The sequence below is a fragment of the Rutilus rutilus genome (genome assembly GCF_951802725.1).
Source record: "Rutilus rutilus genome assembly, chromosome: 16".
Taxonomy (NCBI): Eukaryota; Metazoa; Chordata; class Actinopteri; order Cypriniformes; family Leuciscidae; genus Rutilus; species Rutilus rutilus.
Window position 1 is genome coordinate 7,450,950 of NC_140224.1, and position 13,009 is coordinate 7,463,958.

Below are 13,009 nucleotides of genomic sequence, written 5' to 3' on the forward strand. Positions count from 1 at the left end.
TTTTATAGTTACCCCAACAAAAGAGAGCAAAATATTGGCTGGAAGTTGCAGAAATGCTGGAAATGAGGGCCAACAACCACCAGGTTTTCAAGGCACAACATCTTTTTCCGCCATTCTGCTTGTAACATAATTCCTAAGAAAGCCATGGCTCTAGACAAAGACGCCTATGATCTACTCCACAGTGAGAGGCTGGTCGTACTTCCCCCAGCAAGGCACACTGTAGCCCATATTATGCTTTGTAGCTGAACCCTCCATTGTCACAGAGTCTGAAAGAACGCCCTGAATGACAGGTATTGATCAGCTATCTGGAGTGATGTCTGAAAATGCATTAGATGATTCACTTCTGAATCGTATTAATGTCATATGCCTTTGATTAATATCAATAATTATTTTGTCTATATCAGGTTGAAAGACATACAAATGACTGTTTGTTCAATTTCCAGTGCAATATCCTGTCTAAAGACCTTAGCATGGGCATTGCATAAAAAAGGTCTCAACTCCAAAATCAATCCTCATGTTTCTTAAGTCATCTAAGAAGTTTCAACAAGATATTTTACAAGAAATGCAAAGATTATTTTAATTGAATTGAATATACTGCACGTATACTTGTAAGTTTACTTTAAGTGAACATAACATCTTACTTATAGTTTACTATTTATTTTTTGCACTTTAAGTATACTACTGTGTTCCTATTTAGGTATAAATTTTTTACACTTGAAATATACCTTTAACTTACTTTAACTCTTTCCATTTTAAAAACATTTTATTCTAGCTTCATGCATTCTTTTTTATCAACACTTGAATGTGGATACATTTTATTAAAAAAGCAACATTTTAAACAAAAAGCTGAGAAAATCACATTTTTGTCAAAGACTACATCCAGATGAGATTCAGAACAATGATCAAAACATAGATGGAGTAGATCAAGTCCATCAAAACCCCAAAGCTTCCCAGTCGTAACCCTTCCAGGGTCAACATTTCATTCAGAATCGTTAGGCAGTTTTGAACTTATATGCCGTTTAATGTTTGATAATCGCGTTATTTTGCATTTGCATTTTAAAAACTTCTATCACTTGATTATGCTTCTTCACCTGCGTTTTGATCTGGAGATTCTGTACTATTTCAGAAGATGTGTAATAGCGCCACCTACCATAACAGTGAAAACATGGATAGCTAGAAAATTCAGTCAATGGCTGGGAAAGAGTAAAGTAGATTTGAAGTAAATTCCTATGTACACTACCAATGGACTGCACAAAAAATTCTGAATTTTAGGTATATTTCTGAGAAGTACATCAAGTATATTTCTGACTAGTACATAAAAAGTAGACTGAAAATATGCTTATTTTTAGTTTAGAAGAAGTTTACTAATAGCACACTTGAATAAACTTATTTTTCGTAAGGGTATGCAACATAGTACTAGTAGTGGGGGACATGACAAACCCCAAAAAGGTATGAAGTTATGAAGCGTAGCTGTCATTGACATTATAATGGTGGGTTTTACCAGTTTACCCAACTGGATGCTGTGAATTGAGGATTTAAATGTTTTATTTTCTTGTTTTTGGCTGATACAGTCATTTTTTGGCCAGTTCATTCTTGTAAACTCACTGACATTTTTATTTGAAAACCGATACAATTGCTGACTAGTGCCTGCAATTGCATAATTACCAAAACATTCTCAAGCAATTACTCTCCAAGGTTGCAATGATGATTGAATACATATTTATTGCCACTGTCCATTCTGCTTGTTTTGAGTCTCTAAGTCAGACGAGAGAAGCTTCATCAATAGTATAACAGGAATTACGTCCTGTTGCAAAGTCAACCTTATTTTCAAAGCAAAAAAACTTTAGATTTTTGATTGCAATTGGTACCCTTTTCAGCTTATTCTATGTTAATATTAACTAGCCAAGCTTGACATAGGACTAAAAGCATTAAATATGTTCAAAAGTGAAGCTCCACAGTCAATGGTGATATAAGAAAACAGTAGCTACAGAGAATCTGCCATTACAGAATAGAAACCAATTTCCAAGGTGTTGAAATATGATTCATCCACTGTAAAAAGCAAGAGATGCTCCATTTGACAACATAAAGATAAAGAGTCTAATTTTCCTTTGACTGCTGGGATAACGCTGCATTTGTCATCATGTCTCAAGCTTGAATTTGATTAAGCATGCAATTCTTTGAGATCGGTCAATAAGAAAATAGGTTACGATATGTTACTTTTGATTAATTCTGTTGTTCCAACCAAATTTGGGTTGTGAGACTCTTTGCAAGTGTCTTTGACTGGACAGTATGTGTGGCATCTGTGGAAGCCAAGCACTTCCTGTACTTTCCACATCGTCGGCAAGGCTTGCCAAGGCTCACTTCCTGAATGATTCTCCAATTAGAGTTGCAGATCCAGATTAGCTTTCAACGACACCGTAAATGTCAACCTTGCATGGGGTCATGCTGAGGTTCACAGGAAGTAGGAGTCATTTAACCCCAGCTTCTATCAGCAAGGGTTTCTTTTCAATCTTGTTTACAGTAGCCCTATAGCACATTCTAGACATGAAGATCATTTCACAGCAATGACAATCTTATTTCAAAATAGTGACCCAGGCTTTAGTTACAAACAGCATGTTGAAAACAGTGTATCAATTCAATGTGACACTGACATTGAAGAACCTCTTCTGTTTGATTCCTCTATGGAATCAAATCAGCATATTAGAATGATTTCTGATTTAGAATCACTGAAGACTGGAGTAATAGCTGCAAAAAAAAAATCAGCTTTGCCATCACAGGAACAATTTTGCTGTTTTACTGTATTTTTGATCAAATAAGGTACTGTTGGCTCATTGGTCTAGGCAAAGGTATGATTCTGGTTGACTGAGTGTGAGAGGTCCTGGGTTCAAATCCTGAATGAACCCGGCTGTCAGCTTGTTCTGCTGTTCTGGAGGAGGGTGTTGATTTGCACTATGCTGCCATAACTGTGAACGCGTAACATGAGTTGAGGTCAAGGACTTATCATATTCCAGTGGCATTTTACAGAATGTTGCATGCACCATTGACGGGTTGTGCGTCATTCAGAATTGAATTGGAGAATGCCTTTTCAATTTCTGAATTTGAATTGAGGTGCAAACAGGATGCAGAATTGTAATTTGAAGAAAACATAATTAAACATAACATAATGTTGGCTTGAAAAAGCTGTTTCAAAAGTTTTGAAAAAGTTTACATGCCTTATGGACAGACGGAACAATCGATACGAATAGTACACAGCCAGAGCAGAAATCAAACGGCAGAATGGAAGAGGAAAGAAAGAAAACTAGATTTATGGTTATGCATTGGTTAAGTGCTTGTGGAAGAGGTGCCTTCAGCCATATTTTGAAAGTTGTGATGATCTCAGCAAATTATGCGAAGTAGAAGCATACCAAAAGAAGACATATTGGCTCTGTTCCAAGACCTAGTGAGCTCCCTAAGAGGGTGGGATATTAAGGCATCAAAAGCACACTTCTAATGCACAGGCTAATATGCTACCTTCTACGACTCCTTCTTTTGGCCTAATTCTAAGGTAGAATAGCATATATCCTTCGCAGAAAAGGCAATCCCCTAAAACACTGCAATGAACTCAATAAAACAAATCCAAGATGACGAATGAAGATTGAAAATAAACTATTAATTTAATGGTCTATTAATTTAATATTATATTATTTTAATAGCAAAATATTCTTATTAGAGTATTGTGAGTATTGCAACATGCTAATGCTAATCTCTGAAATAATTTGTGAGTCGACTCTTGTAAACTTCGTTTGAGACACTGTTTGTACACTAGCTATTTTTGTCTCTCTCTCTCTCTCTTAACCATTTCAGTCGTATCCGACTCTTGGTAATTCTATGACAATCTCTTGCCATACGCGAGAAACTGACCATGAATTTTCTTGGCAATGATTTTTTCCGGGGTAGGTTGCCAGGTCTTTCCCCAACCCTCCCCATTTCATGGCTGTTGACTCACACACACACACAGGCATTCACATCTACGGAAAATTTAGCGTCTCCAATTTACCTATACTGCATGTGTTTTTTTTTGTGTGTTTTTCTGGATTGTGGGGGAAACCGGAGCACCCAAAAAGGACTCCAGCCAAGAGTCGAACCAGGGACCCTCTTGCTGTGAAGCAACAGAGCTACCCACTGTGCCAGTGTGCCGTCCAGCTGTTTGCATGCACCCAAATAATCCATTTGGTCAATCCAATTGAGCTCGTTCCGAAACACATTTTGATTGGATTGAAAGGGGTGGTTTAGACAATAAATACAACAAAGCAACAGCAGTGATGCTGCTACAAACATTTGCACTGGAAATGCTAAATATAGCCTAAAAACAGACGTTCCTTGTGCTATCAGCAGGAATTCCCGGCTCAGTCATCTAAACGACAGCTTCCTCCGTTCCTCAGTAGGCCTTCGGTTGCCATGGCGACACCCATTACACACACCTGCCAATGTTTCAGGTTCCCTAGTGCCCAGACAGCTCTCTCTCTCTCTATCTCTCTCTAAGACGCATGCTTATTCACAGGCACTGACCCGAAAACTCCCCCCATGGTTTACTGTCGGGGTCTCCTTGACTTGGGAGCAGTGAAAGGGAAATGACATGTGTTAATAGCTTTGTGTTGAAAGTCTCAATCCGACAGCCACCAAAGAAAGCATCTCTTGTGGATAAGCCTGCGCTAGCAACTCATCTAACACACTCTTTTAGCCTGTCTCCGGCTTTCTCTGTTCCTCTGATTATGATCTGGATCAGTACCGCACGGCCATTTTCTCTCCACTAACATGAGGGGAGGGGCGACCAGCCATGTTGACTGTCTGAAATAAAAATTATATTGCTACATTTGAATTACAGTTACTGATAGCCAGAGAAAGATAGTGAAAGAGGCTTTGTTCCCATTGCACATCAAATTTGTGGACCGTTTGTCCACACTGTCATGCTCTGTTCAGTCTATATCCAATACATTTACATTGTCAAACAGCCATCGATGAATTAAAGTTGCCAACAATATCAGATGTATACATGTGTTTTTATTCTCTCCTGATTAGGTTCTCATTACCCAGAAAAATATCCATCCAACGCTGCTTTGTTTGTTTTCCATCTAGGTATTTGTCATGACAAAAAGTCTCTAACTGTTTTTCCATCTTTTGTTTCTCCAAATCAGTGGTAAAGAATAATAGTCATTGACAGGGACGGGTCTAACCAGAAAATGAGCTATGACAAACCTGCACGCAGTCTGATTTCCTGCTCTATTGAGCTCTAACAATACAAACCAGCGCACAAAGACAAACCCCTGCAAAGGTTCATGTCCTCTGTGTCGCCATGAACACCAATTAATCCTTAAAAGGGCCCATTCAACCCCCATATGCTCTTGCTGAGGGTTCTAGGTAACCACATCGACTAGGCTGATTAAAAATTTAAGTATTAATATTATGTTATAATTTTGGTGAAGTCCCAAGTTTCAGGGAACATTAAAATGGAATATTTAATGCCACTCTCATACAATGAAAGTCAACGGAGTTTTAAAAAAATGGACCCTGTTGACTTTTATTTTGTATACACAAAAAAACATTGAAAAGCCAAACAGGTTTGTAATGACATAAGGGCAAGAAAATGAAAACTTTTGCAATATTGTTTATAATGTAGTTTACAGTGCATATATATATAATGTATATACATATGCAGCTTTCAATAGCCAGGTTGCATTATATAAGTTACATGTAAGGTTTAAGAAAACATGGAGTAATATGAAAATGCACAGCAGGAACAGTCCCAAAAAAGTCAAACTGAGAAATAACTTATTGTAAAAGGGAGATTAGTTGATTACGCTTTATTTTAAAGAAGCATTGTTACAGTGTAATTACACTAATAAGTATTTTGCAATATTAACTAACTATGTACTTACTATAGGGTTAGGGCAGGGCTATTCAATTAGCTTAATTCGAGGGCCGGATTATCAAATCGAAAAGTTGAGGTGGGCCGGTGGATTGGTTTGGGGGTTTAGCTTATTTATTGAAACATAACAGTTTCAATAAATAAGTTAAAGTAACCCTAAAAAAGTATGGTATTTACTTGAAAATGTGGTACCTAACAGTATGCAGATATATAAAACCATAATAAATAAAAACTTGATAATTTACAGCTGTGTACAACTATTTTCCTTGGAACAAATAAATGAATTATACAAACTAGTAGCTGTTGGTGAGAAATAATAATAATTTTATTTATAATTGTTATGCTTAAATGAAAGTGAGACTTGATAACCACAGGCTACTCACTCCCACTGTATAAAAAATGCCTAAACACAAGTTAAAAACTATACACACCTTTACAAAGAAACTGACATAATTTCATAACAAACATAAATTATATTTCTCTACCCACCTAATAAATCTAATGCAATTATTAATTATACAATTATATATATATATATATATATATATATATATATATATATATATATATATATATATAATTATACTGTAAAATATTATAGTAAATATATATATTTACTATATTTATTTATTACTACATAGTATTCAATATAAATATTGCACATTTCTGCCCAACCCATAGTAAATTACTACAGTACATTCATGGTAAATGTTTGTAAGGGTGATTAGGGGATTTAAAGTGTTCTAATTTCGTTCATGCACAATGTTTCTCCTGCTTTCCTCATCAGTATTGTTGGGAATGTTGAGGATGTTTCATCCGATTTAATACTAGTTAAATCATCGAGTGATTTGTGGTTTGTAACAGAGAGGTTTCTGTCGAACTGAAACGCTTCCCATGGCTGTCGCAACGCTGTTCAATAATAGTGTCCGGGACCGAGAGTAAACACAACTATTTGTTGTTACTGTACTGACTGGGAAACCGCTTCAGATGATTCAGCGACGGAGCGATCCGAATGAATCCGAATAGTTTTAGACCGTTACTGACCAGCCACTTTGACGCTCTCGCCGGCGGCGGTGTGAACGCACAGTTATGCAAGCGAGTTTAGAAAGAATCGAACCAAAAGAATGAATCATTCACGAATGATTGGTATCGCTGGTTCAGTCGACATAAATTCAGGACACATATAATAACTGCTGAAATAGTCGCACGTAAAACGTTTCTCAGGTCAATCGGAGCGAGTATCAAACTAAATCTGCCGCACCGCCAGGAAAAGAGGAGGAGGGAGGTTGGTGCCGTCGGGCCGGATGGAGATGATTGGCGGGCCGCATTTGGCCCGCGGGCCGCCAATTGAATAGCCCGGGGTTAGGGTTTGGTTTAGGCTTAGTTGCTTGTACTTATGTATGATTTACTGTTATTACTATACTGACTACACATAACATCTAAATACGTCATGTTAGAATAGCGTTACCAAAATTTCTATACGTTTTTACTCATATTGCCCACTACCAACAAGCATTATGGTATAAAACTCTAATAAACATGTTCAGATAATAAAAAAAATACATAATAGGTTTCATAATTTCTCTTATTTTCCCTTCTTGCTGCTACACATTCCCAGTGTGCATAGCAACAGGTTGGGACAGAGAGAGACGGAGCCGTCAGAGCGTTTGGCAAACGCACGCGCACATATTTCATTTCTGATTAGAATGATGATATCTTTGAATTTATTAAATGCTGCCTTTCACAACATAAAACAATTGCACCCGTTACACAGAATGAGAGAGAATTCCTCAAATTCTCAGAATCATTTGAAGCAAACATTTGTAAAGCCAAAAGAGCTGACCCGTAGCTAGTACCACCCAGCGCTGACTCAGATATACAGCTTCTGCCAATGCATCTGAATGGCTGCAATTAAGTAGATTATACAGCTCGTGCAGAGAATAGACGGAGTGGGTGGAGGGAAAGAAAGAGAACAAGAGAGAGAGAGAGAGACAGACATAGAAAACATCTGTCCAGAGGATGTATACAAAGAAACAGGTCTGAAATGAAATGTGTATCATACGATCTTCATTTCTTAGTCATTATAAAAGTAAGGTAATTGAAAAATGTATAAATGCAAATACATTTTAAATATGTACCCTGTTTTATAAAATGTTTTATCTAAAATAATAAAACCAAAAATGATTTAATATGACAAAATCAACATAAAAGGTTTAAAAAAAAAACATTTTAAAAGGTCCGATCAACGATTACAAAGGTTTCAGTTTTTTTAATAATTAAAAAATATTATATTTAAAAAAACAAAATTAAGTGGCACATATAGATAATCTGATCTGATATATGCAAGACTTTTTATTAATATTTTTCCAATAATCAAAACTAACACCTGTGGAAAACTCCAAACAAAGAGAAGAACCTGTTTCAGAGTCAGCGCCTATGTTGTTTTCCCCCTAAAAGTGCACTGTCAAATCCCTTCAAAACAAAACCATGCCACACTGAACACACCCCTTCAGTCGCTCTAGAACAAAAGAGAAGCTTCCTCCAGACCTCAGCCTAATGCTTTCAAACACCAACAACCACCATTAACACTTCCAAATGCAATAAAAGGAGGATTTAAACAAGCCTTGAGCATTTTCCTGAAAAAGAAATAGCTGTTAAAGCAGTTTTCCTGTTACCTTTTTGCTCTTCTTCTTGCGTAGCGCTTGCTTGCCGGTCCCTTTTTCCTTGGCGTCTTCGCTCATCTTGTACAAAAGATCCTTTCATTTAATCCAACATTGAGAGAGCGCTGAGAGAACTACAGAAGAGTCCATGAGAAGCAAGCCGCTCTAATACCTGGTGCCCTCTTGTTCTTGATTGTCAACACGCACTCAAACAACTCAGTCCAAACAGCACTTGAGTGTTTTGGTTGGTGCCAGTTCCTACACGCGCCACAGGTCACTGTGAGGGAGACGGGGGAGGAGAAACCACTGGAGCTTTTATTGAAGTGGGTAGAGAGATCCGTGGGCTGGTTCTTCTGACCCAGCTGCCCACTTCTCCCTGACCAACACAGTTGGGTATACTGATTCACTGGTGCTCCTCTCACAGAGTGAATGGTGCTGATGGAGACTCTCGCTCTTCCCTAGCAGCCAAACATCGAAAGGGAGGGAGAGAGAGAGAGAGAGAGAGAGAGGGGAGTGGAGAAAGAGGGCGGTGGAGAAGGAGCGCAAAGATGAAGCAATTGCCATGGAGAAACCCCCGTACAAATAAGAGGGGTGAACTGAACACAGGCTGGAAGAAATGGTTAATTAATAGTTGATTAACGCCTGCTGATAGAAATTGCACACCCGCTGTCTCTGAGCTTGGCCATTAGTGAAATGCCAGTATAAGAAGAGTTGACAGCCAAAACCTAGCGGGATCAGGTTACTGGTCAGTAGTAGATGATCTCCATTATGTGGCAATGCTTCTTGCAAAGAAGTAACAAAAGAGTGCGACAGTGACCATACACCTTTTCACTGGCCTTGGTAATGCAAGTCTCAAGTATTTCAAACGAATCCTCAATAAAGAGTTGTATGCCATGATTTAGCTTTATAAAAAAATCCCAGTACTATAAAAGATAGTAGGCGCGTTTCCATAACAGATTTGCGCAAAACTTTTGCGATTTTTTCTAAATGTCGACAAAAAACTATTGCGAAATGACGCCGTTTCCATTAACCGATGTTATGCGACTAAAACTTAATTTTTTCCTCTCGCGATAAGTAAAATCATTCCAAAAACCATGGCAACGGACGTTGGTAGGTTTATGTACTATATCCCAGCCACTGCACTGGCCATTATTATTAATCAAAGGAGATGTATGTGTGTTTTTCAAGCATTAATGTTAAGGAACGACCCTTATTATACTTGTGAGCGGCACATTTGAGGTGTTTCTGGGTGTTTCTCCCTCATATCTGCTTCGAGGCATTGTGGCATTTATTTGAGGTTTAGAATCCATTATTGCTGCAATTATTTTGTCTTATATGAATTTAATAAAGAACTGTTTCCATTGCAGTTTTGCGAAATATTTCTTTTTCAAATTGCCTGAAAAACCACCTCACGCAAGCGTAAAAACTTTTTTGCGATAAATGGGAGTTTTTGCGAAATTGACGTGTTTCCATTGGGCGTATTTCCAATTCGCAATTTGAAGGGTAATGGAAATGCGGCTAGTGATGCAATAATATTTCAATTTCAATAATTATTTTGACGTTTTGGTTGATAAACCAACATAAAATAAATTAAAAATAAAAATCTAAAAATAAAAATCTTTAATTGTACAGTAAATGCTACATGTAAATTGCATCACAACATTATAATGTACATTAAGAAAAATTTATATTTTGTATAAATTACATTTACACCTTTACATTTAGTGTAAATAATTTAATAATAAACATTATCAGTTAAATATTGATAATAAAATATTAATAAAAGTTTTCAAATTAAATCCTCAGATTTAAATTCTATGCTTTAAAACACATGAATTTGAAATGTGAAAAAATAAATATTAAGTATGAGATATACATTTTATTCTACAGATGCAGTGTTAATAAATGATCAGTATAATTAAAGACTAACCAGATGTAAAAATAATAAAAAATTTGACCAATTACAACAAATTAAACAATTAATAGTGTTATCAGTAGCATACTATTAGAGTTTTTATTAATATTTTCAATTCGTTTTATTTTTAGATTTAGAAGTTAAGGTATAATTTTGTTGTGTTTTTGTCTTTTTTTTTTTTTTATCTACTACATAGTTTTTATTACTTTCAGTTTTACCTAGAAATGTTGCTAGCTGAAGTTTTTTTATATTTTATGATATTTTAAGTTTATTTTATTTGGAGTAACAAAAGTTTTTTTTTTATTGTTTTAGCTTTAGTAAACTATAATAACTCTGCCGATAACCGATATATTGTGCATCCCTAATGTAAAACTATTGACTGACAGCCATTGATTACTGATTAAGTCATCATGATCAATTAAGAGTTCATTTAATTTAGAATAAAGTATATTACACACACACACACACACACACACACACAAACACACGAAAAAAAAAAGTTTTTGACACAATTACCAGCAAATTATCTGATTCTCTCTTCAGGACAATGGGTATGTAGTTCATCAAAGGAAATTAGGCAATTATCGATTATATTTAAAAAGATTGACTTGTCACATTGACTTGTGGCTTCTAGAAGCATCTATTATTGGTTAACAACCTCTGAGCTCAAGGTAAAAATAGATTCCTCAATAGAAACAATGATAGTGATTTTTACTGTCAGACTCCATACTGTTGTGCTCTATTACACCAGCAGTGAATGAAGGAAGGGAACGCTTAGTTGGAGTGTCTGTGCGACGCCTCTGGCCAGAGAACAATAAACTGCACAGCTTACTCAACCTCCAGAGAGGAACCAGCATGGAAGCTGCTAAGCATCATGTGATCCAATTTTCCAGTTGCACAGCATGTGATAAGAAGTTAAAAGGATGGAGATGTAGAGAAAGTATAATGTGGGCTGTTTATATTGCACAACATTTTGCTTAGACATCACTTAGGCTGTCAAAATGCTGGTGCGATTACAAACACAGTCACCATTTGAATAATGCTGAACAATTACCTACTCATCGCTGTCTCTCCTCTGAGTGCAGCACCATTTACTATTCAAGAACATCACAAATGTGATCTGAACCTTTAACAATGGATTCATTCTTTATGAGTGAGTTTGTAACGGAGAGATACAGCAACTGTCTTCTCTTTCTGGTTTGTGGTCCCCATCTCCATGAATATTAACCATTTCAGAGTGCCGAGTGTTTATGTAGCTGTATGTCCATTATGATTTAAAATGAAAACACGTATATCAAAGAAAAGCCTCTCTAGTCTGTCCTCTGCTGGAAATTGAATGTTATGACATAAACAATACCACCCTGCCCTTTATATAGAGCTCACAGATATGTAGAGATCCTTCTATTAAAATCAAATGTATGTGTCAAATGTCAAATGTGTCTTCATTATATTTGGCACTATGATATTGAATTAAAAAACCTATGTCTGTCATTGATTGCTTGATATGTATGTACAATATTCCATCATATAGGCCTAAAGAAAAGGAAAACTGTACACTTCAGGCCTTAAAGGGGTCCTATTATGCCCTTTTACAAAGTCTAAAATATGTTTTCATGCTTGATTGTTCAGAAAATGCATTATTTTTCAAATATTTGATATTATTACAGTTCCTCTCTCCCAAGTCTGGTTGACAGCGTACTTTTCGATGAAGCCCCTCCTTCCGAAAAACAAAATGTGCTGTAATTGGTCAGCTGGCTCATTTTGATGTGATTGGCTGCGCTTAGTGTGTGTTCGGGAAATGTGGCGCCCATTCATAACCGCAAGCTCTCTTCAGATGTAAATTTTAAAGATGGCGTCAATCTCAAACCATTTCGAGCCCGATTCAGACCCTGACAGTGCTAACGATCATGCAGAACGGATTTCAAGCACGGACCTTTCAAGCATGGATTTCACAGGACGTTTCAAAGTGGTATGTTTAGATACGATGTTATCCACCATTGAATCATATTTGATTACAAAAGCAAGAGCTTACAAAAGCTAAAGTAAACACTACATCAATATTGTAATGTTAGTTATCAGGCGAGCGGAGGTAAAGCTCTGCCCTTCGTTTACCTCAGAGCTAGAGCAATTATATATAGCTTATAACTGGAACTGTTAATAGAAAACACAACTACAAATAATAAGACATACTTACAGTACAAGTTGTGATCCATGAACAACAGATTGTACAGACATAATGGGAATGGCTACGTCTTTCAGGAGAAGCTTTTGTGAGTATAGCCTGCACTGTACTCTCTTCTGGAAGCTGTTCTCCGTAAAATGTGCAGCGCACAGACAAACGTTGAGGTTATAATGTTCAGGAACAGTGTTAAAAATAAATTTCTACCTCTCTAAGTTCAGCATTCTTAGGACACACTTTTTCTGGGTTGTAAAAAACAGCGACAACAACTCTTCCTCTTCTCTAAAGCAGCCCAAAAGGGCCTCACCCCATTTGTTGCGTGTTCCCAAGGGCGGAGGTTTATGTAAATT

General features: G+C 36.7%; 1 protein-coding gene across 2 annotated transcripts in view; it reads right to left on the minus strand.

Moving 5' to 3' along the window:
- Nucleotides 1-13,009, minus strand: part of ank3b (ankyrin 3b) — a 170,765-nt gene that overhangs the window by 132,574 nt on the left and 25,182 nt on the right. Inside the window, exon 1 of one of the 2 annotated variants that reach the window (XM_084433628.1) lies at nucleotides 8,581-8,711. The exons of the other annotated variant lie outside the window; for it this stretch is intronic. Coding sequence (XP_084289754.1) covers nucleotides 8,581-8,646 — 66 coding nt within the window. The 5' untranslated portion in view covers nucleotides 8,647-8,711. Of the gene's footprint in view, nucleotides 1-8,580; nucleotides 8,712-13,009 lie in introns of those variants that run through there. 2 annotated transcript variants of the gene reach the window in all.